Here is a 26,992-nt window from a genome sequence, read left to right as displayed (position 1 = left end):
ACAGGTGAACAGACCCTGTGAAAATTCTTTGTACCCTGGGCCTAATGAGCTCTCAAAACTTCCTGCGTGCAACTGCACCTAGCGCCTGCTCGGGACCAGCAGCGTGAGGGCGCCCGGCGCGGGTTGCTTGTTAACTCTTCCAGCCGCCGAACAAGGGTTTGTGCTTTGTAACCATTCCCGTCCTAATTTTAAAGCCACTGTATTGCCGTTAGCCCTTTCCGCAGAGAACTGGGCTTTGTGCCGGCTGCATGTTCTCCCGCCACCCCCAGCGCTCCCGGGACCACTGAGCTGGTTGGTATTGGCTCTGCCACGGGCTGTTTCCAACCTGACCTCCACTCGCTTGAGCCTAGACCCGCTCCCTGCCTGCCCCCTGAGCAAAGGAGCCTGCATTTCAAAACCCGCCTGGCTTTGAGCCAGCCATGTTAAAGGCAGCGAAGCGGGCTCGCGGTGCGGTTGGAACAGGCTGGGTGGCCGGTGCAGAAGATGGGAGGGAGGAAAGGGGTTCGTGTGTTTCTGTCTCCACAAGACGGTCTCCCAGCGGGACCAGGCGTCACTCAGTAATGGAGGAGCCAGCACAGGGGGCTCGGGGCTCTGGGGAGGGAGCAGAGCTAGAGACGGCTGCAGCAGGTGGTTTTCCTCTCAGCGCTGAAGCTGGGGAGGTCTGTCTCATCCCGCGCTTATCTGCGGGCTCTCTGCTTGTGAGCAGACTTGGGCTGTTGGCTGAAGAAAGCCAGGTTGTTTTTAAAGAGAAACGAGTTTGTCCCTTCAGGGGCCATTTAGCACTGAAAAATTACAGCATGTGGGGCTGTCCCTCCTCACCCTGAGTGCCAGAGCCCTGTCTGAGATGTCAGAGTGTTACAGAACAGGTGGCAATGAAAGCTGTAAAGTTCCTGCTATAAAGTTTCTATTACTGGCAGTGTTCTCTGTAAGCTGTGCACTTCTGCAGCCGCTTGGGAGAGATTCAAATGCCACCCAGCACAGCATCTGCAGCTTGGTTTTGTGTTTCTGTTAGTGGTGCACATTTGCACATACCTTGGTGCACATAACAAAACTTATTCTGCATAGGGATAAAAACTCAGTTCATGATGGAAAAGATTAGAGGCAACATTGGTTACTAGCCAAAGAGGTTTCATGAGTTGGACTCTTCCACCTCTCAGAGCCAGCAAGTGGGGGAAAGCAGGAGTGGTGCTGAGGGAAGCTGGTTCCCCCCCTCACTGCTGCACCAACTCCACAGTGTCACCTGCCTCCTCCCACCCTAGCACAATTGCCACTATCAGAGGCAGTGGAGGGAGGGGCAGGAGAGGCTGCCACAAAGCAGCCTCAGTCCGCGGGCCCAAGCTCATCATGGAGAGAAGCTGCTCCAGGAGATGTGGAGTACCCGCTGTTCATGGGGAGCTTGGACCCCCACCACACACAGGGGCTGCTGCCACTCTGCGCTGCTGCCTCTGAATCAAGCCTGATACGGAGTCAGCAGCGCAAGGTGGCAGGGGGCGAGCCGGGAGTTCACTGACTGCTGGTCCCCCCCTGAGGACTATCAAACAGTAGTTTCATGCAGTTACACAACTATTCAATTATCCAATATTTAACATCCCAAGTTAGGGTTACTGAGGAAACTTCTTGTTTCTTAGCTAGGAGTTGGAACTGTGAGTCATAGGTCTAAAATATTAAGTCCCAGGTGGAAAAGGGTAGAGGTGGACAAAAGGGAATGTGAAATGCAATTTCATATGGCTTTTCAACACAGATCTGTGTGATAGGGAAAGCCACCCACCTGATGAGCCTTGTGATGAATCCTGTCTGTTGCGTCTCTATCTAAACATTCTAAAACTTGTTGCTTTCCCCTCCCCTCCGCATCCCACCACATTAGAGTTGCGGGTTATTTGGGTATTTTTAAACAACCTGTTGCAGATATACTTTGTTTCTCCAAATGAGAAATCCCTTTCAAGTCCAATAATTACATTAATCTGAGGTGATAGCTGGACAAAAGACAATCTTAAACCTAGGACTGATTTCAGGTCCACTATCCTCAGGCCCTTTAGAGACAGAGATATGTTTTACTATTGGGCTATGTCTAGACTGGCATGATTTTCTGGAAATGCTTTTAACGGAAGAGTTTTCCGTTAAAAGCATTTTCGGAACAGAGCATCTAGATTGGCACGGACGCTTTTCCACAAAAGCACTTTTTGCAGAAAAGCGTCTGTGGCTAATCGAGACGCGCTTTTCCGCAAAAAAGCCCCGATCGACATTTTCACGATCGGGGCTTTTTTGTAGAAAACAAATCTCAGCTGTCTACAAAAGTTTTGCGCAAAAGGGACTTTTGCCTGAACAGGAGCAGCATAGTATTTCCGCAAAAAGCACTGATTTCTTACAGTAGGAAGTCAGTGCTTTTGCGGAAATTCAAGCGGCCAGTGTAGACAGCTGGCAAGTTTTTCCGGAAAAGCGGCTGATTTTCCGGAAAAACTGGCCAGTCTAGACACAGCCCTGGAGACCAGGGGAAGAAGGGGAAGCTTTTTTCAAAGCAGATCTAAACTTGCTTCTAGACTTAGTGGCTCATGGAATGGCAACCCATGAAATACTAATATAAATTAGAAAACTACCTTGGATTCATTTGCAATTTTAAGATGAAGTAATGTGGGAAGGGAAGGGGACCTAGGTTGCCTGTAGCCGTCTGTTTATGTCCATTAACACTATTGTTGTCAGAATATTAACTCCCTTTTCACTACCAATTTTGTAGAATATTCAGCAGGAAACCAGATCGAAGCTGTAATTCTTGCCACGTTATGGCTATATTTGAACAGAGATTTGAACCTTTTCTGTGCAAAATAAGTAGCATTTAGTTCTACACTCTCCTGATGTACTGAACAGAAATCGCTCTATAATGGCAAAAGATTGATTCTGCATCACAGTATACCATTGAGACAAAAAGATGTAGGACATTTCATGTGATACACTCTTCCTTTGTCCAACTTTCTGTCTAATTCCACAGGACTACACAAACACTTCCACTACAGCTGGGAAAGGGACTTGGTTATGTTTTAAATGGTGAAGATGAATCTTTTTAGCCATAGTAACAGAAGCCAGGTCATACACCCATTTTAATATTCTCAGCTGGGATGCAAGCCTTTGACTCAGACACTTGAATCATGTAAGGTATATGACCTCTTGTCTGCTTTATAGTTATGTCAATCTGTAGGATGGCACAATGTCTGCTCACAGCACACTGATTGGAAACTTGCTTTAAACCACATTCTTAATTTTATTTTTAAAAAACTAAAAAGGTGCCCATTTACAAGGTGTAGGCCCTTCTTACTATTTAGATACAGAACGATGGCAAAGATGAACAACTTCTTAAAGTGCTAGGTTTTTAATCAGAAAACTTTTTTTTGCCAACACCAATACCACATAAATTATTCTATTTCAACACAGCCATTAGCTCTACCTTATTGGAAAAAAATAGCACTGAAGCAATGGCAAAAATTAACCACTCTTTAGGAGTTCCCAGGCATTTGCAGTGGTCCATGAAACTGTATTGTGCATCAGAAATTCACTGTGATGCTTTGGTATATCAGCTTATTTGCAACAGGGGGAGGTTTCCCAGCATATTAGTATCAGAAAGGAACATAGCTTCAGAGACTAATAGTCCAGTATGAACACCTTTTAATTTTTTTTCTCTGTAGGTCTTGGTACCAGGCAGAATCCCCTGCTGGTCACAAAAAAGTCAATATGGATTCTCCAAGAAGGGAGGGTATGAAGAACAAATAGATAAAGGCAAGAGGGAAACAAAAGGGGAAGGAACAGGAGATGGGATAGGATAGAGTGGAGTGACAATAGGGAAAAAAGAGAATGGTTAAAAAAAAAAGAGGTGGAAAAGAGAAATTGTAGAGACACGAGAAAATGAAGGAGGGGGACTGGCTCATCTGCATTGCTAGATACCATGTTTGTGCTTCATAGAGAGGAGCTGCTGCCACAAGATTGATTGCTGTGAAGCGGGGCATAAATTAAAAGACAAATGTGGAATAAATTAGCATAGATAAATTTGCTTGTTATTGGAGCAGGTTGAATTTTTTCAGTCAAAGCATTCCTATAAAACTAAAGGTATTAATAAAAGGTGTGGGGGGGGGGGGGGGGGAGGGCTTGCCAACATGGAACACACTGAAACTTAAATGTCTTTTTTCTCTATTAAAATACAGTTTCCACCCTTAGGCTCCCTTCTCCTTAGCACTCCCACTGAAAATATTTTAGTAGGTGACTATAAAGAGCTTTTAATTCCAAAACTATCTCTGCTTCCACCTATACAGCAACATTGAATAGGCTCCAACTTCATAGTCATTAATATAAGAGCACTGTTTGAGGATATTAACTTCCTTTTACCCGATTTGCTGCTTCCTCTATGTCAGCCACATTAGATACCTCTTATTTGTAGCTTTAAAATCACAACCATCAGTAAGGTGAGGTGGACTTGCTTCACTTCAATGGGAGTGCCTAAAGCAGGGGTGGGGAACATAAGCCTTGCCTGGATCTGGCCCCTGAGGCTCGGGGCTTCCATTCAGCATTGGGGAGCCCCCCCTTCCCCCCCCCCCCCCACTGTTTCCCCCATAGGGCTGAAGAACACAAAATCTACTAGGCTGGGCCCAACCAATTTTTCTGTGGGTCAGCAGCCCCAGACCCAAAAAAGTTTCCCCACCCCTGGCCTAAAGATATAACTATCAGGCCCACAGTTTTTGAGGGAGGCAGAGGTGGCCGGAATTAGAGAGTTTTGGCCTCTGGCACGAGTTAATTATAGACTTTGTGGTAGTGGTAATATAGCAGGGGCTCAGGACTGTCCCAGCCACGCTTGCTCTCACTTCTTGTTGGCCCCTGACATGCCCCTATGCTAGAGACTTTTGTATGGGGGTGTATGTTACACACTCTTAAGGAATATCCTGATTTTGTTCTGACCCTGGTGTATTGGAGGAATGACTTGACTGAACAGTTAGCATGGTATAACTGAGAGTAGACTCAAGCCCTAGATTTTGATACATTTAATTAGCTGAAATATTTTGGTTAAGGTTTCTAAACACGAAATGTGAACAGTTCTGTTTATATGAGAGTCTTGTATATGCCTAAGGGAGTTACATTCACAATAAGGTAGATAGCATGCATACAGCTTGTATGGTTCTTTAGAAATATATGAGCTATGGTACACCATGAAAGAGAGAACTATTTTTCTGAAGTGGAGGGGAAGCAAGATATGAGTTAATTGTCTGGGCTGCTATAAAAATCCTAGAGTTCAGTGGTTCTCAAAGTGTGGTTGTGACTGTCATATAGGTGGGCCATGGACTCGGGGTTCAGCTTCCCACTGCAGCCACGTCCCCCTCCCCCATGAGGTTGGCGCACCAGCATCCCACTGCAGGGGAGACGGGGAGAGCCTTGTGGGCTAGATTTGGCTCACAGGAGGAGGAAGTGGCTCTGCATGCTGCTGCTCCCATTCCCACCAGCAGGGGGAACAGCAGTGCAGGCTTTCCCCAACTGCTCCCATTGGCCAGATTCACAGCCAAGTGGAGCAAAGTAGGGGATGGTGCCTGGGAGCAGTGGGAGGCACAGAGCCAGCTAAACACCCCTATCCCCCTTATGCCAAGCCCCCACACCCTCAGTCTCCTCATGCACCCCCTCCCACTGAGACCCCGCACCTCCACCCTGCTCTTGCACCTTCTCTCCTTCCCAGACCCCACCCCACCCCTGCACCCTCTCTCCCTACCTCCCACCCAGACCCACCACCCTCAGTCTACTCCTGCATTCTACCTCCCGACCAGACCCCCAACCCACTACTGCACTCTACCTCTCAGCCAGATCCTGCAACCTTTTCCACTCCTTCATCCATTTTGTCATTATGGGTGGCTGGCTGGTGGTCTGCAGAAAGGTCTGTGTTGAGTGGGGTGAGCCGTGGGCCAAAAAAGAACCACTGCTATAGTTTGTAATAACCTACCTTAGTTTTTCACGTAGGGCTTTTGTGATAAATTTAGTGCATAAATCCTGCTCTGTTCTGTCCTTCAGCATTAGTGTAAATTTGACCCTTTTGTAGAATAGGCTTCTTGCATTCTTCACTAAGTTGCTAACCTGGAAGGATAGAACAGACTAGCAAAGCAAAGAGTGAATTGCAACAATAAGCTCAGAAGTTTACCAGTCTTGACCTTGTTCCTTAAACTTCTGTAGGAAATATGTTTTACTATTTATTGCAATAAGGTAATCCATCATATCCATTACTCATATAAAGAATGTGATTATCTAATGGTATCTTGAAATTAATATCACTGTCCTAATGCATGGAGGTCTTGATGCTTACCACCCTATGTGTCAAGAGGAGTTTCACTATTCCCACTCCATATTACACACACCGGCAAGAAGCTGAATATAATTTCAAAGTTGTCTGTCCTCTACTTCTGTGTAAACTAGTACTCCTGAGATTTAATCATAAACATGGATTTTTTTTCTCTGTGCAATAATCAGAAAATTATAAAGCAGAAGGGTTTTATTTTTTGTTTGCTTGTGCCATTGCAAGTAGAGTATATGCTATTTTTCAGTACAAGGAAAAATACCAAACTTCATACAGAAATTTGGACATACAACTCTACAAGAAGGAGACGATTTAATCTTGCATTGTACTATACATGGAAGACCCAGACCAAATGTTATTTGGACTAAAGATGATATCAGAGTGGTAGCTGGAGACACCAGTGTATGTCTTAACTTTTTTAAAATGTTCTTTGGGGAGGGACATAGTATATCTTTCTGTGTGCTGCTAATTGTAATTTGCACATTTCTTATTGTTTTACAGATTGAGAAATTAGGAGACTCCTATTACCTTTTAAAAAGAAATGTAGTCCTTGCTGATACTGGGAGATATAACTGTGTTGCCAGCAATGAGGTTGGGGAAGCATCCTGTTCAGCTTTCATCAGAGTTACAGGTGAATTCCCCTCCTCCAATGCACACTAGTATAATTAAAGAGAACTTTGTTCCCACTCTCCCTGACATACACATTTTGTTTAGGAGACAAATAAAAAAATAGAAATTCCTGCTGTAAGTGGAACAAAATCAAAACAGGAACTTGGATATTTTTGGGGAAAAATGAACATCGCTACAACTGAAATAGGACAAGGTCAGGGGACATATTGTATGAAAGGGCAAAGGCCAATGGCTAAACATCTGTCAGTGAGGTAACTTCAAATTTACTCGAGTACTATGTCTTGTAGTACACTGTAGTACAGGTTGCACCTTTCTAAATTGGAACACTCTTATCCAGCAACATCTGTGGCCCAGCAGGACCACGGATGTTGCTGAATGAGAGAGCCCCAGGGCAGGAGGGCCAGCAGCTGAGATCTCTGCAAAAGGCCAGCCAGGTAGTGCAGGACCAGATGTTCAGCAGATCAGTGGCAGTAGTAGGCTGTGGTAGTGGGGAAGGGGCAGCTCGTGCATGCCAGCCCAGCAGCAGGGTTGTGCCATGGCAGCCAGAGCTGGGCTGCATGCCAACCTGGCAGTGGGGACAGAGCCATGGCAGCCTGGGTGGAAGCAAGGCCGGGAAGCAAGGCCATGGCAGCCTAGCAGGGGAAGCCTGTCTGGGACCACAGCAGGTTGGCAGCCTGACTGGGACCATGTGCCGGCTGGCAGCAGGACTGGTACCGAAGCAGCAGAGCCAGGGCTGTGTGCTGCTGTGCCGGCAATGGGGCTGGAGCAGCAGTTATGGCAGTGGGGCTGGGGCAGCCATGTCACCTGGCCGGCAGCAGAGCCAAAGGAGCTGGTGGCGGGGAGGGGCAGCAGGCTGAGGGGGCTGGAGGCAGGGGACCTTTCCTAGTGCCACAAATTCCCTCATCCAGGACCACTCAGGTCCCAAGGGTGTCAGACCAGTGAAGTCCAATCTTTAGTTGTACTGGGCTTCATTTATGAAGCATGAACAGGAACTTGTCTTATATTACACAAAAGTGAGTAATTAAGTGAATCATAACATGGCTATCTTTGGCATTTAGATTTCTATCAAGATATCATAGATCGATATGCAATTTATAAACTAATAATAATTTACACTTACACATACATTCTACTGTATGGTAACTTACATAAATGTAACTTGTATATAGTGTTGCTGTAGCTTTGTCAGTTTCAGGCTATTAGAGAAACAAGATGGGTGAGGAGATATCTTAATTGGACTGACTTCAGTTGCTGAGTGAGACAAGCTTAGCTACACAGAGCTCTTCTTCAGCTCAGTAGCTAAAAGCTTGTCTTAGTTGGTCCAGTAAAAGATAATACTTCACCCGCCTTTTCTCTCTAAATGTAACTTAGCATTTATGAATGTTAAATAGTGATAGAAATGTAGCCGTGTTAGTCTGGTGTAGCTGAAACAAAAAACAGAACTATGTAGCACTTTAAAGACTAACAAGATGGTTTATTAGGTGATGAGCTTTCGTGGGCCAGACCCACTTCCTCAGATCAAATAGTGGAAGAAAATTGTCACAACCATATATACCAAACCATATATAAAAAATGTGTTCATTTTTTTTAATTGTATCCTTTGGTATATATGGTTGTGACAATTTTCTTCCACTATTTGATCTGAGTAAGTGGGTCTGGCCCACGAAACCTCATCACCTAATAAACCATCTTGTTAGTCTTTAAAGTGCTACATAGTCCTGTTTTTTGTTTCATGAATATGTTATAAATTCATAAATGACCTGGAAAAAAGGGTAAGAAGTGAGAAAGTTTGCATATGATACAAAATTACTCAAAATAGCTAAGTCCAGAGCAGACTGAGCTGTTACAAAGGGATTTTGCAAAACTTAGTGACTGGACAACAAAATGAATATGAAATTCAGTGTTGATAAATGCAAAGAACTGCACACTGGAACACATAATCTCAACTATTCATACAACATGATGGGATCTGAATTACCGTTGAGCACTCAAGAAATACCTTGGAGTCATTGTGGATAGTTCTCTGAAAACATCTACTCAGTATGCAGCAGCAGTCAAAAAGTTAAGTGTTATGAGCTGTTAGGAAATGGATAGGTAATATGCCAGAAAATTTTATAATGCAACTATATAAATCCATTGGTATGCCCACACCTTGAATACTGCACGTATTTCTGGTCATGCCATTTTTTAAAAAGATATATCGGAATTCATAGGTGGTGGTGTGTTCAAGGGGGGCATGTGGGATCATGTGTTCCCTATAGGGTGTGGAGACAGTGAATAAGGAAGTGTTAATTATCACTTCACATAACACAAAAACGAGGGGTCACCCAATGAAATTAATAGGCAGCCGTTTTTAAAAAAAAGGACATATTTCATCAGACAATGCACAATTAGCCTATGGAACGAATTTCCAATGGCTATTGAAGGCCAAAAGTATAAATGGGTTTAAAATAGCAATAGCTAAGTGTGTGCCACCACTTCAACAGCTATTAGCCAAGATGGTCAGGGATACAACCCTATATTCTGTGTCCCTAAACTTCTGTTAGAAACTAGGATTGAATGATAGAGAACAGATCACTTGATTTGCTCCCTCTAAGGCATCTGGCACTGACCACCCTCTGAAGACGGGATACTAGGCTAGAACACCTATTGGCCTCATCCATTATGGCCATTTTAATGGTGCATAGAACAACCTATTAGACCGAATTGCTCAAAGGCAATTTGGAATAAAAAATGTTGTAAAAACTCAGCTAAGCTTCTATTACATGCTAGTATAGCTGAACAAAGAAACAACACTGTTGCTGCAAAGGGATGAACTACTAGCCAGTGCCAAGCAGGCATACGATTTTGTGAATTAAATTGCCATAAGGTTGGCAATTTGTTATAAGCCTTTTATCATTGTTCATTCTAAAAGTGTCTCCCAAGGAAACTTGCATTCATGGATTGAGCATGTTAGGCGAACATCATCCATTGCCATTTGGAGAAAGAGAAAGCACTACCTATGCATGATCTCTTTACTCAACACCTTCACAAAATAAAATCAGTGGTGTGTCTTGCAAAAAGTTTCAAGTTAACTTAGCAGGAGAACAAGGGTTTTTAAGCATAACAGAGGATGCCACACATGTACCATCATTACTATCCTTGTACTTTTTTCAGTTTCACTAAACCAGGGCTACTCAACTTTGGAAGTCCCAGGGGCCACAATGATACAGCACATGCCGAGGGCCGCAGCTTAAGCATGGTTGCATGTACATGCAAATATATATGCAAATATATGCAAATAGATTTTCACACTGATGGGCTTGAATATAAAGCACTTCCCACAATGCCCTGGTGCTCCCAGCACCTCCTCCCTGGAGGCTAGAAACACCAACACCCTATACCTGTCTTTTCCAGCCAGCCCATCTGCTTGTGTCCTTTAGTACTCACTCAGCCTGGGAGACACCTCGTTATTGTGGAGCGTATTCCCAGTGAAGGCCCATATTCAAAGAATCCCACCCGCAGGCCGCGTGTTGAGCTCCATGTAAACGCAAACCATGTTGCATAGTCCTGCTCTAAGTCCTGTGCTTATACATTTAGTTCCCAAGTTTTCACAAGAATGAACCTGTGAAATGAAGGCAACAGAGAGGAGACATAGAATTCTTCAGTGTCATCAATTATGTCATCATATTCCCACAAAACAGGGGTCATGTTTCACTATGACATTATCACTTACTGTTGCACTAAAATGGACAAAAATAATTTACTGCTTAGCCTATGACTTATGCCAGAAAGGTTAAGTATTTTATCAAAATATTAGATCCATAAGTGATGAGCCTCACCTCCCAGTGTTGAAATCTTTGCTAATCATATTTGGCTGACAAACAAGATCAGGTTAGTGCTATCCTGAAAAATGTGTTTACAGTAACTGCTGCTAGTAGTATGAATATGTTCAAGGATAAGAAGCAATTGTGTAAATTGCAGCAAGGGAGGGTTAAGCTGGACATTAGGAAAAATGTCCTTATTGTCAGGGTGGTTAAACACTGGAATAAATTGCCTAGGGAGGTTGTGGATTCTCTATCAATGGAGATATTTAAGAGCAACCTGGACAGACATCTCTCATGGGATGGGGCTGGGTCCTACCGTGATGGCAGGAGACTGGACATGATGATCTCTTGAGGTCCCTTCCAGTTCTAGTATTGTATGATTCTATGATTCAAGTAACAAGGGTTTGGAATGTAGGCTTTAAGAAATGCTTAGCAAGTTCTTCCTAAAAGTTCTGTAAAAAATTGAAAGTTCTCACAACAGGCTGCATGCCACATTATGGTGATCCAATACATTTTCACTGGCTTTACAGCATTCACTGGTGCAGTAGAAGTCAGACTGTACTTTTGGATATATGCACCACCCCCAATAAAGTGAATGCAATTTCTGTGTGTTGGGTTTTTTGTCAAAATGAAAAACCATGGACAATTCCTGGTCACTTCTTCTAATGAAGCATGATACCACTATGTGAAAGTTTAGACTGTTTGGACATTTTATTGTCTTAAAATAGCCTCTCACTTTAGTTTCTCAGGGTAAGGGTTTTTAAGATTATTCACAAGAAAAATGTCTCCATGGTTCTTACTAGCAAGGAGCAAATGACTATTCCTATTTCCTGTGAAAGGGGTTTTAGAGTCTTCAAGATTCTAATTAAGATTTACATTGGTTAGATAATTGCGTATTTGCTCGCAGAATTTTCATTATTATTGTGGTCTTGCTCCTTCATTTGGATTGATGATCTCCTTTGAATGAATAACTAGCTGAGTTCTCTCTCTTATCTTCACATCCGCTAAAAGATCTGCTGTGCTTTGTTGATGAGAGTGCAATCTCTTCCTATATCCTCTGAGATATGAGCTTTGATTCAGATCAACACATACCACAGGAAAGAGAACTAAAACCTATGCCATGGGCAACACTTTGGTTGCAAAAAATGCTCTAATTTCTTCAACAATACTTTCTCCCTGTATGCTCTCGCTCAAATCCATCTGCGTAGGCAAAGGTCCATGCTTTGTGCATCATTTTGAAATGTCATCTGTTCCAAAAAACAAAAACACTTAATTTTTTTTTAAGGAGAAGCAGAAGGTGGAATTTTGTTGTGACTCCTCTGTTTGTTGACCCTTACACTGCTACTTCTTATGCTTCACCAGTAATATAATAAATTTTAGGCCAGTCATATAATCTGTTAGGGATGGGATTACTCTACTTCTGCCTAGTATATTTGATATTTTAATCACAGTTTCATCAGTCACCACAGAACATTGAATGAAGAGTGCTGTAATTTACACTAGATTAAAATGCAGCTGATACTAATTTAAATGTTTGCCTGCACAGGTTAAAACATAAACATTGGCTGCACATGTGGAGTCACAAGAAGTTAACATCATTTTGAAGCATGATCCCATATGTCTCTTGGCTACTGCAGAGGATGTTATTGGGGAAATCTAATTCAGAAGATGGGTTGACCTTCAGGATGCCCAATTTGAGTGGACTAATGACACCGCTTGCTATGAATCTTCATGGAGCTTTGACATTGTGAGGGGGGAAGAGAATCTCTGAGTGCTGCTTAATTAGTACCTGTTAAGAACATGCTAGTAATTAGAATTTGAAATTTTCTTTGTATTTCATCAATAAAGTTACTTGCACAGTAGTATCAACTTGACATACATGTTGTGGTTTCAATTTCACTTATTTTTTTCCTGGCTTGTAAGACAAATTAAAAAACACACTTTTTTAGTGTGTATTTTTATGTGATATTAGTAATTTCCCCTCTACTTTTTTAAGCACCTTTTCATAAACCTCTCAAGAAACAGTCCTTCATGTTGGTAGGTCAGTTTTCTTGTACCCATTCTGTCAGCAAGACTGAAAACAATTAAAACATCAAGGCTATGTCTACACTGCGCATTATTGCACAATAAGATATGCAAATGAGATGCAGGGATGAATATCGCTGCACCTCATTTGCATACCTAATGAGCCGCCATTTTGTGGCATGGGCTTTTGCGCAAGAAGGAGCTGTCTACACTGCTCCTTCTTGTGCAAAAAACCCCCTCTTGCGCAGGAGCCATTCTACAGCTTATTTTCAGGAAGAACGGCTCTGCGCAAGAGGGGTTTTTTTTGCACAAGAAGGAGCAGTGTAGACAGCTCCTTCTTGCGCAAAAGCCCATGCTACAAAATGGCAGCTCATTAGGTATGCAAATGAGGCACAGCAATATTCATCCCCACACCTCGTTTGCATGTCTTATTGTACAACAATGCGCAGTGTAGACGTAGCCCAAGTGTGGGACACAAGCAACTGAAAGAGAGAAGAGAAGGTTTCCTCCTTTTCCTCTTAAGTAGCCAATTGAGGACTTTTCATTTACATAAGCAAGAGTTATAGAAGCCATTAATGAAGGAATGATGGAAATAAGTTTTTGTCTCTTACATCTTGTTAATCCTATGTTTTTAAAACTTGGCATGGAGAGGGGGGTTAATTAGTCCCTAAAGTCTCTAGCACTCTAGCAATGTTCCTAAGCCATGTCTACACTTCTGGCTTTTGCTGGCAGAATATGCAAATGAAGCACTGATTAGCATATTGTCATGTTTCAGTTGCAAACTCTATTCAAGCCATTTTTGTGCAAGGGTTTTTTGCGCAAAAACAAGCAGTGTGGATGGTTCCTTTTTACACAAAAGCCCTTTTTTTCACAAGATCCTTATGCCTCTCCCAGAGGCAAATGAAGTACAACAGTATGCTAATCAGCACTTAATTTGCAAACTCTCTGCCAGCAAAAGCTGGCAGTGTAGACAAAGCCTTAGGGAGGCTGTGCATGGACAAGGAATCGCTTCTGGCAACTGGAAAGCTGAGGTTCATCAGGACTGCTATAGAGAGAGTCTCTAGGCAGATAACATTTCAAGGCTGCTTAATAGGATCGTTGTTCATATTTGCATGTTGTTGGCAAGACTTGGATTAAAGTGTCTGGTGATATAGGCCCATTGTCACTTTCATATGGGTTGGAAACTGGGTTTCCTTTTACTTTCAGATGCTCCTACAAAGGAATTCCCAGACTATCACAAAATCAGCAGCAGACATACTGTAAGCCACTTCACACCTTCAGCAGAAGTAATGGAGAAACCAGAAAAATAAAAGCCATAGTATCATCATCTAGATACAAACTTTACAGGTTCCCCTCCCCACCAACAAAGTCATTCACTCACTAGGAGGTTTCCAACTTCTCTTTGGCTGCTTCCTTCCAGCCTTTGTAGCCTGTGGTTCCTCAGGCTGACATGTGTTGCCAATCTTCAGGCAGGCCTCAGGCTCTTCAACCAGATCTAATCTGTTCCCCTTAATTAGAGCTGAGAGGGCAGGAGCTAATTATATGTGCTTGCACCAGCACTATCCCACAATGGCCAGGATAGCTGGTGCCATCTGCATTTTGTAAAGCATATCTCTGTAGTGAAAAGGTTTGGAAAATTGATACTGAAGTCAGTGTTTCTCAAAGGGTGTGTCAGGAGCCCTGGCAACCCCATTAAAACAAGGTCCTGATACAAGACTTGCTGGGAGCTGCAGCTCACTGGCTTCAGCCCTGGCAGTGAGGCTCAGGTTACAGCCTTCCCTTCCCCCTCAGCTGAAGCCCTTTGCCTTAGGTCCTCCTCCTAAGTGGCGGTGGGCCTTGGGCTTTGGCCTTCCCCCACATGGGGTGGCTGGGGTTGGGAGGGCTCTGGCTTCAGTCTCCTCTCCTGGGGTTATATAATAATTTTTGTTGTCAGAAGGGAGTCATGGTGCAATGAAGTGTGAGATGCCTGCTTTAAGTTAATGCCCTGTGCATCCAGGTGAGTTCAAGGCTTATTCAGCACTCAAATCTCCCTCTTCTGAAAACTTAAGACCCTGCTCTGGCCTCTGTACATGGGGGTGAACTTCACCTTGGCAGAATAGGGACCCAAATAACCCATTAGCAGCAGTGTCTCAGTCTAGAACCATGATCCTAAAAATCAATGAAGAAAAAAGCCTAGATGCTGTGAATCCTTTATAATCATTGTCAGTCAATAAATATTTCACTTGTACATCTTATTCAAACAGGTATCAATAGTGAGTTAAAGATCAGTGTTAAATATTTCATTGTTTAGCAGCCAGTAAACCTAGAGAATTGGAATATGGACAGTTTAATTTCAGGTCTCATAGACTGTAAAATTAAAATTGATAAACACTTTAAGTCCATTAATATCTCTTATCAGCTGGCTTATTTACAGAAGTGGTGTTAGAAATTACAGGATAACAACATCTCTGAAAAGTGACTCTGAAATTGAGGGGTTTTATTTCTATTGTCCCTGATTCCATAGCCAACTTGCTCATTGAAAAAACCGTGGGGGAGAGTTGTTTTTTAACTCTCAGACCTGCAGACACAGTTTGGGATTTGAAAATCAAGCTCTGCATTTTGGTTTTGGGGGTCTTGTGTTCCTCCCCCCCCCCCCCCATAGCCTTTTTCTGGCTTACACATCATGACTCTTGATTAAGTTCCAACTGTGGATTTTTATTAACAATTTGATAGGTAATATATGAAACACTTTGCTTTTGTGACTTTGCTATGATTTGACTTTGCCAGCAAGGCAAACAGATATGACTGTGAAGGAATATAGGAAACAGATCTATTAAGAAGGCAACTTTTGTTTACACGGTCACTTTTCTGATAAGCAGCATGCCTAAATCATTCACAGAATCCTAGAAATTAAAAAGGGAAAAGATGTAGACTATGGAGACTCATCTCTCCCTCTCTCAAACAAACATACACACCACCCATGCTTCAGTTCGGCTATGTCTACACTGAAGGCTTCTTGCTCAAGAACTGTTTTGCGCAAGAGTTCTTGTGCAAAAGGTCTTCCACAAGAGAGCATCCACACTGCCATGTGCTTTTGCACAAGAGCGTCCATGGCAGTGTGGATGCTCTCTTGCACAAGAAATCTCTGAATGCCATTTTAGCCATAGGGGTTTCTTGCGCAAGAAATTCATGTTGCCTGTCTACACTGCCTTCTTGTGGAAGAGCTCTTGCGCAAGAGGGCTTATTCCTCGCAGGGAGAGGAATAACTTCCAGAAGAAGCCCTGTTTTCTGATGCTTTACTGTAAATTTACTTTCGCAAAAAGGCTCATGAATTGTAGATGCTCTGCAAGTTTTTGCGCAAGAATGTCTGTTCTTGTGCAAAAAGCCTGCGGTGTAGACATAGCCTTCTTGTTTAGCTTATCCCACCATTTCATATAGCACCAGCACTTGATAGCATCAGCTTTTCAGCCATAGATGTAGGCATACTCCTTAGAGACCTTATTGCTCAATAGCTGACCCTTAGGAGGTGCTATCAGTGGAGAAGATCAGTGAAGTCTATGATCCCATCATCATCTTAGTCATATTTCCAGGCTCCATTAAGAGCCCTGAAGTTGGCTGTTGTGGAAGTTGGCTTTCTCACATGGTTGTGTAATAGAGTGCAAACATCCCAAGCCATCAATCTGGCCAAAGATACTTACATTTCATTTGAGGTATTATGTGGTTAAGGTGTCTCAGATGTTTTTGTAAATGTTCTCTGTTGCTTATAGAATCTTTGTCTTTCAGGCTGATATTTCACTTGTTTGTTTTCATTCATGAGAAAATATTTTTGGAAAGTTTTGAGGAGAGGGAAGGAGCAGTTTAGCCATTCTCAAAGCGGAAGCAGGGAAATAGAACTTCTCCATTACAAAAATGCTTTGTCTGAAGAGTTCTAGTGTTCAGTGATAACGGTTAGAAAACTAAAAACTCTGTAGGGATTTGTCCTCTAGATTATGTTGGTGAAAAATGAATTGTTGCTTGTTAGTTGTATAAGGGTGTAAGAAAACACACACAAAAACCCCAATGTAGACACATCTTCCATTTTAGCTAATAGCATTCAAGGAAGTAGCATTCCTACACCAACAGAAAAGCTCATCTACAGGGCTTCTGTCCTATCAACTCCATACATTTTTCAGTACCGTGCACTCTACTGCTGTTAAGCAAATGCTGCATATTATGATTTATTTATTGGTTGATTGATTTTTGCGAACAAGGGAAACTCCATTTACAAATACATGAAAACCCTGCTAAAACTGGAAGGTGAACCACACAAAAATCAGAAAACCGTGAAATTATGGTTCTACACTCGCATGACTAAAGGTTTGATCCTGCAATACATCCACATGCAGGCCCATTGAAGTAATTGTTTCCCTTATGCACAATTACTCAGGCAATAGCCCATGTGCAAAGTTACTCATATGCAGAAGTATTTGTAGTATCAGTCCCATAGTGTATTATTACACTAATGATTACATTCCATTTCTGACATATTGTATAAGTTGAGAAATAGTATGTGCCATGTGTATTAGGTGCATACTAGTACCCATTTCTCCAAGGGTTAATGCCTCGCTAAGGTTTTGCGGAAGAGGAAACTTATATATAGGATATGATATATCATGAGCTAATTTAGCTTAGTGGACAAGGCACTGAGAATTGGGCAATCTGGGTTCAAGTCCTGGCTTTGCCACTGACTTGCTGAGTGATTTTGATGCAGTCATTTCATTGCTCGGTGCCTCAGTTTCCTCATCTGGAAAATGGGGACGATGATATTCACTTTTGTAAAGCCCTTTGTGATCTAAAGAGGAAAAGCCCTGGATAAGAGCTATGGATCATTATCTAAGGAATTGCATGTGAACATATTTTGATTTTTTTTAAGGCAGTGGGTAGAACTTCAATTTGTCACAGCAATAAGGACAATGTGGCTTAGCCAGTTTTGAATCTGCCCCAATACTCTTATACTACAATGATCTTTATGTAGGTGGAATCACTCCAGTGTAACAAAACACAATGTATATATGCAAAAAAGGCTGATGTTAAGTTAGTGAATGCAGTTTTAAACATATACTTTGCAGTTAGAGAACACTTTCCATTTTTTCTTCATGTTTGGGTATAAAGCTTTAGTTTTCTGTGATACTTCATAACTTGCTTTAAAGGAATGTTGTCACTCGTGGGATTTTTTATCCCCTTTCCCAGCAGAAACAGTAATGTTGGGTCACCATCAAAATTCACTTATTGGAAAGGTAACAACATGTCAGCTTTTAAAAAAGATTTTTTAAATGATTAATTTTACTCAGTGATTTTCATGCTACATTCTTAATTTTATGTTTGTCTCCATAACACCACCGACTATATGATATTACAGACATGATTTTTCACCAATTTTACCATTTGCACAACTTTGCAGACATTTTTACTACCTGTTAATATTGTTGTTCTAGAGTAATTTCTATTCACTATGAAAAATTTAGCAGTTATTTTTAAACCCCTTACAATCCCATAGGTTTCTTTTGGCTGTCATACATGCTTTGGTGGAGGCAAAATGAGTCTTCCCCCATATAAATCCTAGCTATAGTCAAGGCCTGTCTCATATTATGACAATAAATGGATGCAGATGGACTAGCTTTACATCCATAGACTATGATACCAGTCTTCCAGGACTGTGAGGTTGACACTACATCAACACAGGTGATTATAGTAAACACTACTGCTTCTTTCCTCTTACCGTTGTGCAGCAAAAATGCCCTTAAAGATGACCTTTTTAACCAGAAAGGTAAATTAAAGGCTAGATCAATTCCTTATATGTAAAACACCTTAGGAATGCGTGAGATGGTATAAAACTCTGAGATTCCCCTCACAAAGTTTTCCTCAGGTCAATCTATGAACAGGAAATGATGTATCTCCTGTTCTCCCTTCAAAACAGCACATTGCAGGGTGCTTCATCCATGAAGAGATATCGCATCTCAGAGGCTTCCTTTCCTTTACTCCAGCACCCTGGCAATGTGACTCCCCAATTTTCAGGCTGCCATGGAAGGAAGAGGGGTTCTTGAGCATGAAGTGGATTGGCATAGAAAATCTTCTGTTTGTATTTCTTCTGTTACAAATTCCTTGTGAAATATGCGGTGGAACATTGTTTACTTTCCCTTCCTCCTCCCTCAGCCTCTCTTCCTCCAATCTGAGTGTCTGGGCCTACATGGATCCTTCTGCATATTCTGAGGAGGTGGGGACAGTACCACAGAAAAGGTTCCCACCCTGTTGCCATTCCCCAGCCCTTTTGCAAGTGCTAGGCACATCTGGCCTCTTTTCAGTGTGTATCGTGAGGCATAAACCTCGTGTCTAACAAAGCATTTAGGCACAGTTGAGAAGGCATTTAAAACTGTGAGACGTCATGGGGAACCAATTAAGCACATGCTTAAGTAGTTGCTGGATAGGGGCCTAGGCAGATAAGAAAATGAAGGTTAGGTAAGGAGGCTAGGGTTGCCAGGTTTTTGACAGGACAGTCTGTTATTTCTTGTCCCTGTGTGGTAAAAAAAAAAAAAAAACAAAAAACCCAGAAAATACTGGACATGTAAAATGTCCGATATTTTCTGTCTCTCTCAGACGGAAGGACGGCGGGGACAATCTTCTTAAAGGCACAGCAATCTTTTTTTGTTCTGGTCTCCTGTTTTGGGTTTTTTTGTTTTTTGGGGTTTTTTTTTTTTGCTCAGCCAAGTTTTTTTCCTGCCATATTTGGGAATTTTGGTGAAAGCATCTGGCAAGCCTAAAGGAGTCACTAACACCCTGACATACAGGCGTACACGGGTGCATTGGAATGATATCTGGGTCTGCGACGACAAACTGTTCCAGGTGGAGAAGACAGCACAAAGGCCTCTTCTGACTCTGACTTCTGGTTTTGAGGCAAAGGCAGCTGGTGACACAGTTAGCCCCACAGCATGGTAAAGCTGGGCCTCGCTCAGTCAAGGACCTGTCAACAAGCAAAATGGGAGAGACATTGCTGATTAGTTGGGGCTACATGAGTCATCCACAGCCCGCCCCTTCTTTTCTCCCCTTCGCCTCTCCCTTTCCTCCCCTCCCCCCCCCCAGATAAGGAGGGAGGTCTAAAGACTGGGTTTTAAAGCATGACAAAAGTTGCTGTTGTGCGTGTGCCTTCCTGACATTCGTATTTCTTCATTTCAGACATTGGTTTTGACAAATCCTACCGAAAGACATATCCAGTTAGCAATAGACAGATTTTTTAACAATAAAAAAAACAGTTATATCTACCTTGTATCAAACACAAACCTTCAACTTGTAATTAATATATTTATATAAAATAAGTCCCATGTATGAGGTCATCTTACTTATGTGACCTGATGATTGACAGATGCATTTGGTAGCTACTTAGTCATTGTAGGGGAAGAGACTGTAAGGTTGAAACTGACTGACAGTACCATTATTGATTTGGCTGTGTTCTGTGCTTTAACAAAAATCCTTCCTTGTCACTTTTTTCTTAAGTTTGTGATGTAACTAATTAGCAATTGCAAATAAAATGGTTGGACTTTAAACTAGAATATACTCTGAATATACACATCCATTTTGTCAGTGAATCCCTTTTGTGCTTCCAAAATTAACATTGTCAATCAGACCAACAGGTGGTGTATGATTTGCATCTCCCATGATGCTTTTTTTTTAGCGAACCAATCAGAAGTGGCATGGACATGATGTGCAGAGCTGTCAGCAGATCAGGGGTATATAAAGTAAAACAACTATGTTAGCACTTCTGAGCAGTCGTGCATTCCCAGCCTCGCCTCGGGTGTAGGGATTGCAAAGAAAAGCAAAACTACACTGTCAAGACTGTGTAGTTTTGTTTTTTTTTATGATTAGAGGCTCAACGATTCTCCTATTGGGATTGTCTAAAATCTTACTCTGGATAAGGACGTCGTTTACAAAACTTTCGCTGGGCTTAGCCCACTCCTTATAGGCACTCTTGAGAAATCAGGTTAGTAGTATTTTTTTTTAAATAGTATAACTACATTTCTTTGTCAGTCATTGGTCATTTTGATAGAACACAAAAATACAAATTTATATTTATGGGCATATGTTGTATGACTATGTAATAAGAATATAGCATATGAACACTGAAGTTTTTTATCAGGAATGATGTCTTATATTTTGAATGAGTTTTGATAAAATTCAGTTAATAGCCCTTTAAGTGCATGTGATATTTTAATACATTTTAAATGTATATGGAAATGTCTGGTTAGCTTACAAACTTTTTTATGTATACTGGGAGTGTTCAAGGTTATATTACTCAGAGATAAACTGAGAAGCTCCAAAAATAGCTCTGATAAAATGCATATGGTATCAGCTAAGCGCTGATGACTTTTTAAGGGAATCAACTGCGAAGGTATCAATTACACAGCAGCTCTGGAACACTTGTCTGCTGTCAGTCATAGCTGGGGAGGTTATTTTTGGAGCCTGTTATTTCAGATGCAGACCTTTTAATCGTAATTATACAAAAGCCTTATAAGTTCAAAACCTTAATAATTTAAATGTGCCTATCCAATGAGAGATTTAAACTTTCAATAAATTCAACATCAATTATACTTAATTAAATAATTCCCAACATATTTCTAGAGTTTGGAAATAATCTATATAGTTTTGATACTGTTTATTTAAATACTAAATTATTTTTCTTTCAAATACCTGTCAAATCATTAACCCACAATTGAAGTAAATATGAGAAAAATAAGTATATGCTAAAGTTATATGTACAGTCTTGTTGCACAGTTTTGGAAATTGTGATCACCTTGACATTAAATGTCAGTTATTCCTAATTTGTTTAAACTTTTTCACAAATTGAAAAACTTCAGAAATGAAACAATCACTCTGTACACCAAGTTAAAAAGTTATCTGTGCAACCCATTATCACACATGAAATCACACAGCTTGCATTTTCAAAAGAAGCCTTACAGAAGTTTGGTGTCCATATCCCACTGAAAGTGAAGGGAACCAGGCTCCTATAAATCTGGGTTCCTTTGAATAGCCAAGCACCAATTTCAATGAGTCTGTTCTAAGTATTTTTCAATTATGTATGGCAGGGGCTGGCCCAGACTTAGAGAGATTTAAATAAAGGTTCATTCACAAATATAAAACTATGTCTGATACTGTGGCAGTATCAGGCACAGAATCAAAAGTGCATCTACAAATCACAGTATAAGGGAATATATCACTACAAAGTCCAGACATCTTGGTAATCTTTTCTAAAGCATGTCTTATCTGATGAATCATGATGATTACAGTATATCACATAATATTTTAATGAAGGAAATTATAACTTCAGTTTTAAATAATATGGCCTTATTACTAAAGAGATGGGTATCCATGCATTAGAAATATCTAAACGCAATTCATTTAAATTCAACATACAATTAAAATAAGTCCTTTTTAAATAAAGTAAAAATAACTCTAACATGTACACTTTTCTATGGCTTTCGGTCTGTTTATTTTATACAAAGAATTATTATGCATAGGAAGAGAGAACACTGTTTTTCTTTCAGATTTCATATCTCCCTGCAGTTGTTCATGTCATCAGTGTCCGTGACTACCTTATCCCCTAGCTCATGTTTCAAAGAGAGCTGTTTCTCAGTATTCCAAATTCCACTGAGTGCTTTTCTGAGAAATAGTTGAATTTTGTCTGCGTTCTTAATGCCAATATGCGTCTGTATATGATTAAATTATTCACTACTTACTATATACCTTAAAAAAGGGAAGCCTCCCAGCTGTCCTTTAGTAATTAAAGGCCAAGTAGATTGCAGACATCCACTTTCCTTTTAAGCTGCAGTTTAAAGCCTAATTCTGCTCCCAGTGAATATAATGGTGGTTTGCAGTTACAGAACACTTTCAATTCACCCCCATTTTTGGACCTGTATGAATAAGGATTATTTTCCCTTTATGACAGATAAGGCAACTGAGGCACTGTAATTCCAGGATATAATCAACAGTAGAACCCAGGCTTCTGGTGCCATACTTAATCCACTAGACCATAGCTCCTGCCAGTGAAGAAAACAGGTGTTGCATTATTGTCTTCAGTGGGAGCAGGTGTAGGCCCCACACATGAAATAATTATATCCTATAAAGTTCTACCAAATCCAGATTCTTTTTTTCTCAATATATCCAATATTAAAGCATAATCAGATCAACATGGTTGATGCCTGAGAAAGATAAATCATTCCAGGTCATGTACTAATAAAAAGTGCTAGTACAGTAAGAAAGGAGAGGAAATTAACTGTTTAAAGAGCTTAGCATTTGACATCTAATTATATTTTCCTGTTACTTTCAGAGTGCCTATAAAGATGACGACAAAAGCGCCAACATTTACGCAGCCGTTAAAAAGTGTTGTGGCACTGGAGGGTAGTGCCGCAACCTTTGAGGCTCATATTAGTGGTAAGACTGACTCCCTTCTTTTTACCTGCAGTTCTTGGTTCTGAATTATTTATGTTGTGGAAATGTAAGTCAAACATTAAACTGTCAGTGCTTTAGATAGTCCTATAATGTGAGGGATAAGGATTGTCAATATGTGAATATATCCAAATCTGACAGCACAGAAAGGGTCAAGTAATACAATGCCATTTTTTCAATGGATTAGCCTACTCCCAGGAGTGTTCTCAGATTCCAAGAGACAGATTGTGCACTGAAGAATTATGATGGATCTGAAGCAAAGGCCAGTTCCACTACCCTTCAAGTCTGTTGCCAGATTCTTACGCACTTTAATAAGAGAGGACTTGGGACTCCGAAAAGTAAAGGAATAAATAGGAATAAAAGTTCAAACTGTGCTAGTGAAAGATCTAGGGATGTGGACACTAAGTCTACAGAGATATGACAGATTGAGGGGCCAAGCAACAGAAGGTTCGTTGCTGATCTAAAGAAAAAGGGGGCAATTTTTTTTGTGTTGGGCACACTGGCTCATTTTCTGTTGATTTCTGTTTAACCCCCTCAACTCTATGATTTTGGTGGAGTGGTAAGGGTTGTAAGCACAGAATTTGGGCTTGTGTTCTCACTCAGAATGGTAGGAAAGTCTTTTTAGAGGTAGTGTAAGATTGTCCAAATGTAACTAAGATCATGGGGCAACTTAAAGAAGCACCTTCATTTTTTAAATGATGTGCCATATTATCAAATATTTACATGATAAAAATAACAAATGAATGCGCATCAACATGGAGAATGTATCAAGCCCTACTCAACCCCTATTCGTCAATCAAAATAAGTGCCAGAACAGCTAGTGCCTTGTTCCAGGACACATGCGCAGTACTACAGAGAAGTGATATAGAATGGAATGATTAAGGAAGTGTATTATGTGTTGGCATTAGCATTGTAACTGCCCTCACACTATAAAACAAATCATCCATTTGTACAATTACTCTTTGGCAGATATATAATCTGTCTAGCACCATCATCAACACTGCCATTTTCTGTGGCTGATATTCATTGTCCTATGGGTGTTTAAGATGTACTTACTCCAAAATGTGACTGCCATTCATGCTTTTGCATAACAATATTTTGGACGCTTTGATTAACATATAATCATTTGGAACATTTGAACACCTCTCTATGCCTTTTTACCTGTGAATTATTTTCAATTATTATTTTTACCTGTGAACTCACTTTTCAAAGTTTGATCCTCTGTTCCAGTGTTAGCCATCCCAAACTTCTGTAAAATGTAGGTTGATGTAGGTTTCATATCAAGTAGTATAGATGTGCTGAGGAAACTCACCTTTGTAATAAATCTATGGACCAGAAAAGTAAAATAGTTAAATGTATCATTAAAACCAGTTATAATGCTGGCATTCTTGATGGATGTCTAATTTCAGCTTTTTTCTTTTCATTTATAATATCCTGTAATATTTGTGAGTGCAACTTAATTTAATACTATTAAAAGAGACATCACTTCATGTCTCATTCTTTTATTTTAGGCCCAAACCTTATGCCAACCAATCTTTCCTTAGCTCTTATTCATGTTGTAGGATACTGGAACATCTCTCCCCCCCTTTAGCCACTCATCAGATCTGACAGCTCTTGCAGTGATTCAGTATTAAGTTTTTCTAATGTACAAAAAATTGTTGACGTTTCATTTCCTTGAACCCGACCTTCTAAATTGCAGACAGTGTAACTTCATTTCTGTCACATGGATTGTGGTCTCTTTTATCAGTCATTTGAATATTTTTGTCAATCTTTGTCTTTATCTTTAAATAAAGCCATTTTATATGTCAATATATTATGCAGAATCCTAGATTGAATAGGAAGAGCACAACTAATCTGAGTGCACTAATGGTGTGCTTAATAAACACTACCGGATGCAGCCTATGACACTAGAGTAAATAAACTAAATTATACATATGAACCATACTGTGAATTGCGTGTGTGTGTGTACATTTCCACAGTATTGTTTGGATTTTGCATTTATTAATAAAAAGTTCACTTGGACTCTGGTTAATTTACTTAGGGTATACCCTTTCAAATACTGTGCAAGGCAAATATGCATTTACAAGCTTCACTCTGATATGCTCTGCGCTTGTAAAACTCAGGCCCAAAGTATCTCAAATTGGTCCCCTGACAGTTGTGCCACCCCCAAATCATTGGTATTTGCTTAGCTGCATCTATGAAACAATAACCATATAAATGTGTTTCTATTTTTGGTTTGAAAAGTTTCTCTTTCCAAGACTGGTCACATATTCTTATAGATCATGTTTGCATTATTTAATTTTTATAAGTAAATATAAAAACCAAATAACTCATTTGTATTTTGAGAAACAGCAAAATCTGCAAATTTTCTAAACTAGAATGATAGTAGACTCTCAACAAAAACTTTTACAGCTCAGATTCTTCTTCAGTTTATTCTCATGTAGTCAAATCCTTGTCCTCATACAGAATTCAAATAAATAACTCTGTTCTTTAGAGTGGTTCTTTGTAAGTGATGGGGGTGGAATTCTGAAGCCTCAGGTCCTTTGGAACATACAGAGATAGAGTTTCTGTTGAGATTGCAGTAGCAGCTGTAGGACAACTCTACTAGTGCAGCCTCAGGGGCTAGAAAGGGCCTTTATTCAATGGGACTAGTCCAGTTCTGCAGTTGGGCATTATTGGAAGAGGTCATGCATAAAAGCACAGCCGTGCCCTGCACAGAACCCAACATTATAGGGACTTCTACAAGGCTGTTCATAAAGGCGATTTGAGATGAAGAGGCATGGATGAGAATAGTGATCCACCAGTTAACCAATATTTGGGTTCCTCCGTCTTAGATAAGGGGTTTCTTGGGACCACTGGGTACGTCTACACTTGCTCCCTAGTTTGAGCTAGGGATGCAAATGTAGCCGACCGAAATTGCTAATAAAGCAGGGATTTAAATATCCCGCGCTTCATTAGCATAATCTCACCCACACGTTATTCCACTCAAAAGCTGATTCGAACCAGGAAGTGCGCTCTGGGACGTGTTAGTTCGAATCAAACCTCTTGGTTCGAACTAACGTTACTCCTCATTTTTTACTCCATTTTTTGAGGAGTAATGTTAGTTTGAACCAAGAGGTCTGATTCAAACTAACGTGTCCCAGAGCGCACTTCCTGGTTCCAATCACCTGTTGAGCGGAAAAATGCGCAGGCGAGATTATGCTAATGAAGTGCGGGATATTTAAATCCCTGCTTTATTAGCAATTTCGGTCGGCTACATTTGCATCTAGCTCAAACTAGGGAACAAGTTTAGACGTGCTCACAAAGAGTCCTATCAGCTGAAATAGCTTCCACAGGGCCACTTGTCTCCTGCTCTGTGACGTAGGTAATAGACCAGCTGAGTGACTTAGGGTACGTCCAGACTACATGCCTCCGTCGACGGAGGCATGTAGATTAGCCAGATAGGCAGAGGGAAATGAAGCCGCGATTAAAATAATCGCGGCTTCATTTAAATTTAAATGGCTGCCCCGCTCTGCCGATCAGCTGTTTGTCGGCAGATCGGGGCAGTCTGGACGTTCCCCTGTCGCCAGAAAACCCTTTTGTCGACCGCCCCGTTATGCCTCGTGGGATGAGGCATAACGGGGCGGTCGACAAAAGGGTTTTCTGGCGACAGGGGAACGTCCAGACTGCCCCGATCTGCCGACAAACAGCTGATCGGCAGAGCGGGGCAGCCATTTAAATTTAAATGAAGCCGCGATTATTTTAATCGCGGCTTCATTTCCCTCTGCCT

General features: G+C 41.1%; 2 protein-coding genes across 51 annotated transcripts in view; both read left to right on the top strand.

Moving 5' to 3' along the window:
• Positions 1 to 12,598, top strand: part of CCDC141 (coiled-coil domain containing 141) — a 164,080-nt gene extending 151,482 nt beyond the window's left edge. The window contains 4 exon segments of the mRNA XM_089779783.1: positions 6,558 to 6,945; positions 7,030 to 7,191; positions 12,293 to 12,312; positions 12,315 to 12,598. Coding sequence (XP_089635909.1) covers positions 6,558 to 6,945; positions 7,030 to 7,191; positions 12,293 to 12,312; positions 12,315 to 12,406 — 662 coding nt within the window. The 3' untranslated portion in view covers positions 12,407 to 12,598.
• Positions 12,599 to 20,538: 7,940 nt separating this feature from the next.
• The window catches only part of TTN (titin), a 323,995-nt gene continuing 317,541 nt past the window's right edge, over positions 20,539 to 26,992 (top strand). For 29 of the 50 annotated variants that reach the window (XM_089779942.1, XM_089779940.1, XM_089779930.1 and 26 more), the window contains exons 1-2: positions 20,539 to 20,761; positions 23,105 to 23,208. In XM_089779942.1, coding sequence (XP_089636068.1) covers positions 23,118 to 23,208 — 91 coding nt within the window. In that variant the 5' untranslated portion in view covers positions 20,539 to 20,761; positions 23,105 to 23,117. The remainder of the gene's footprint in view (positions 20,762 to 23,104; positions 23,209 to 26,992) is intronic. The other 21 variants (XM_089779968.1, XM_089779967.1, XM_089779966.1 and 18 more) reach the window with 1 other exon arrangement.

Source organism: Pelodiscus sinensis, chromosome 7, assembly GCF_052426305.1.
Source record: "Pelodiscus sinensis isolate ZL-2025 chromosome 7, ASM5242630v1, whole genome shotgun sequence".
NCBI lineage: Eukaryota > Metazoa > Chordata > Testudines > Trionychidae > Pelodiscus > Pelodiscus sinensis.
This window is presented reverse-complemented; position numbering and strand designations above follow the sequence as displayed.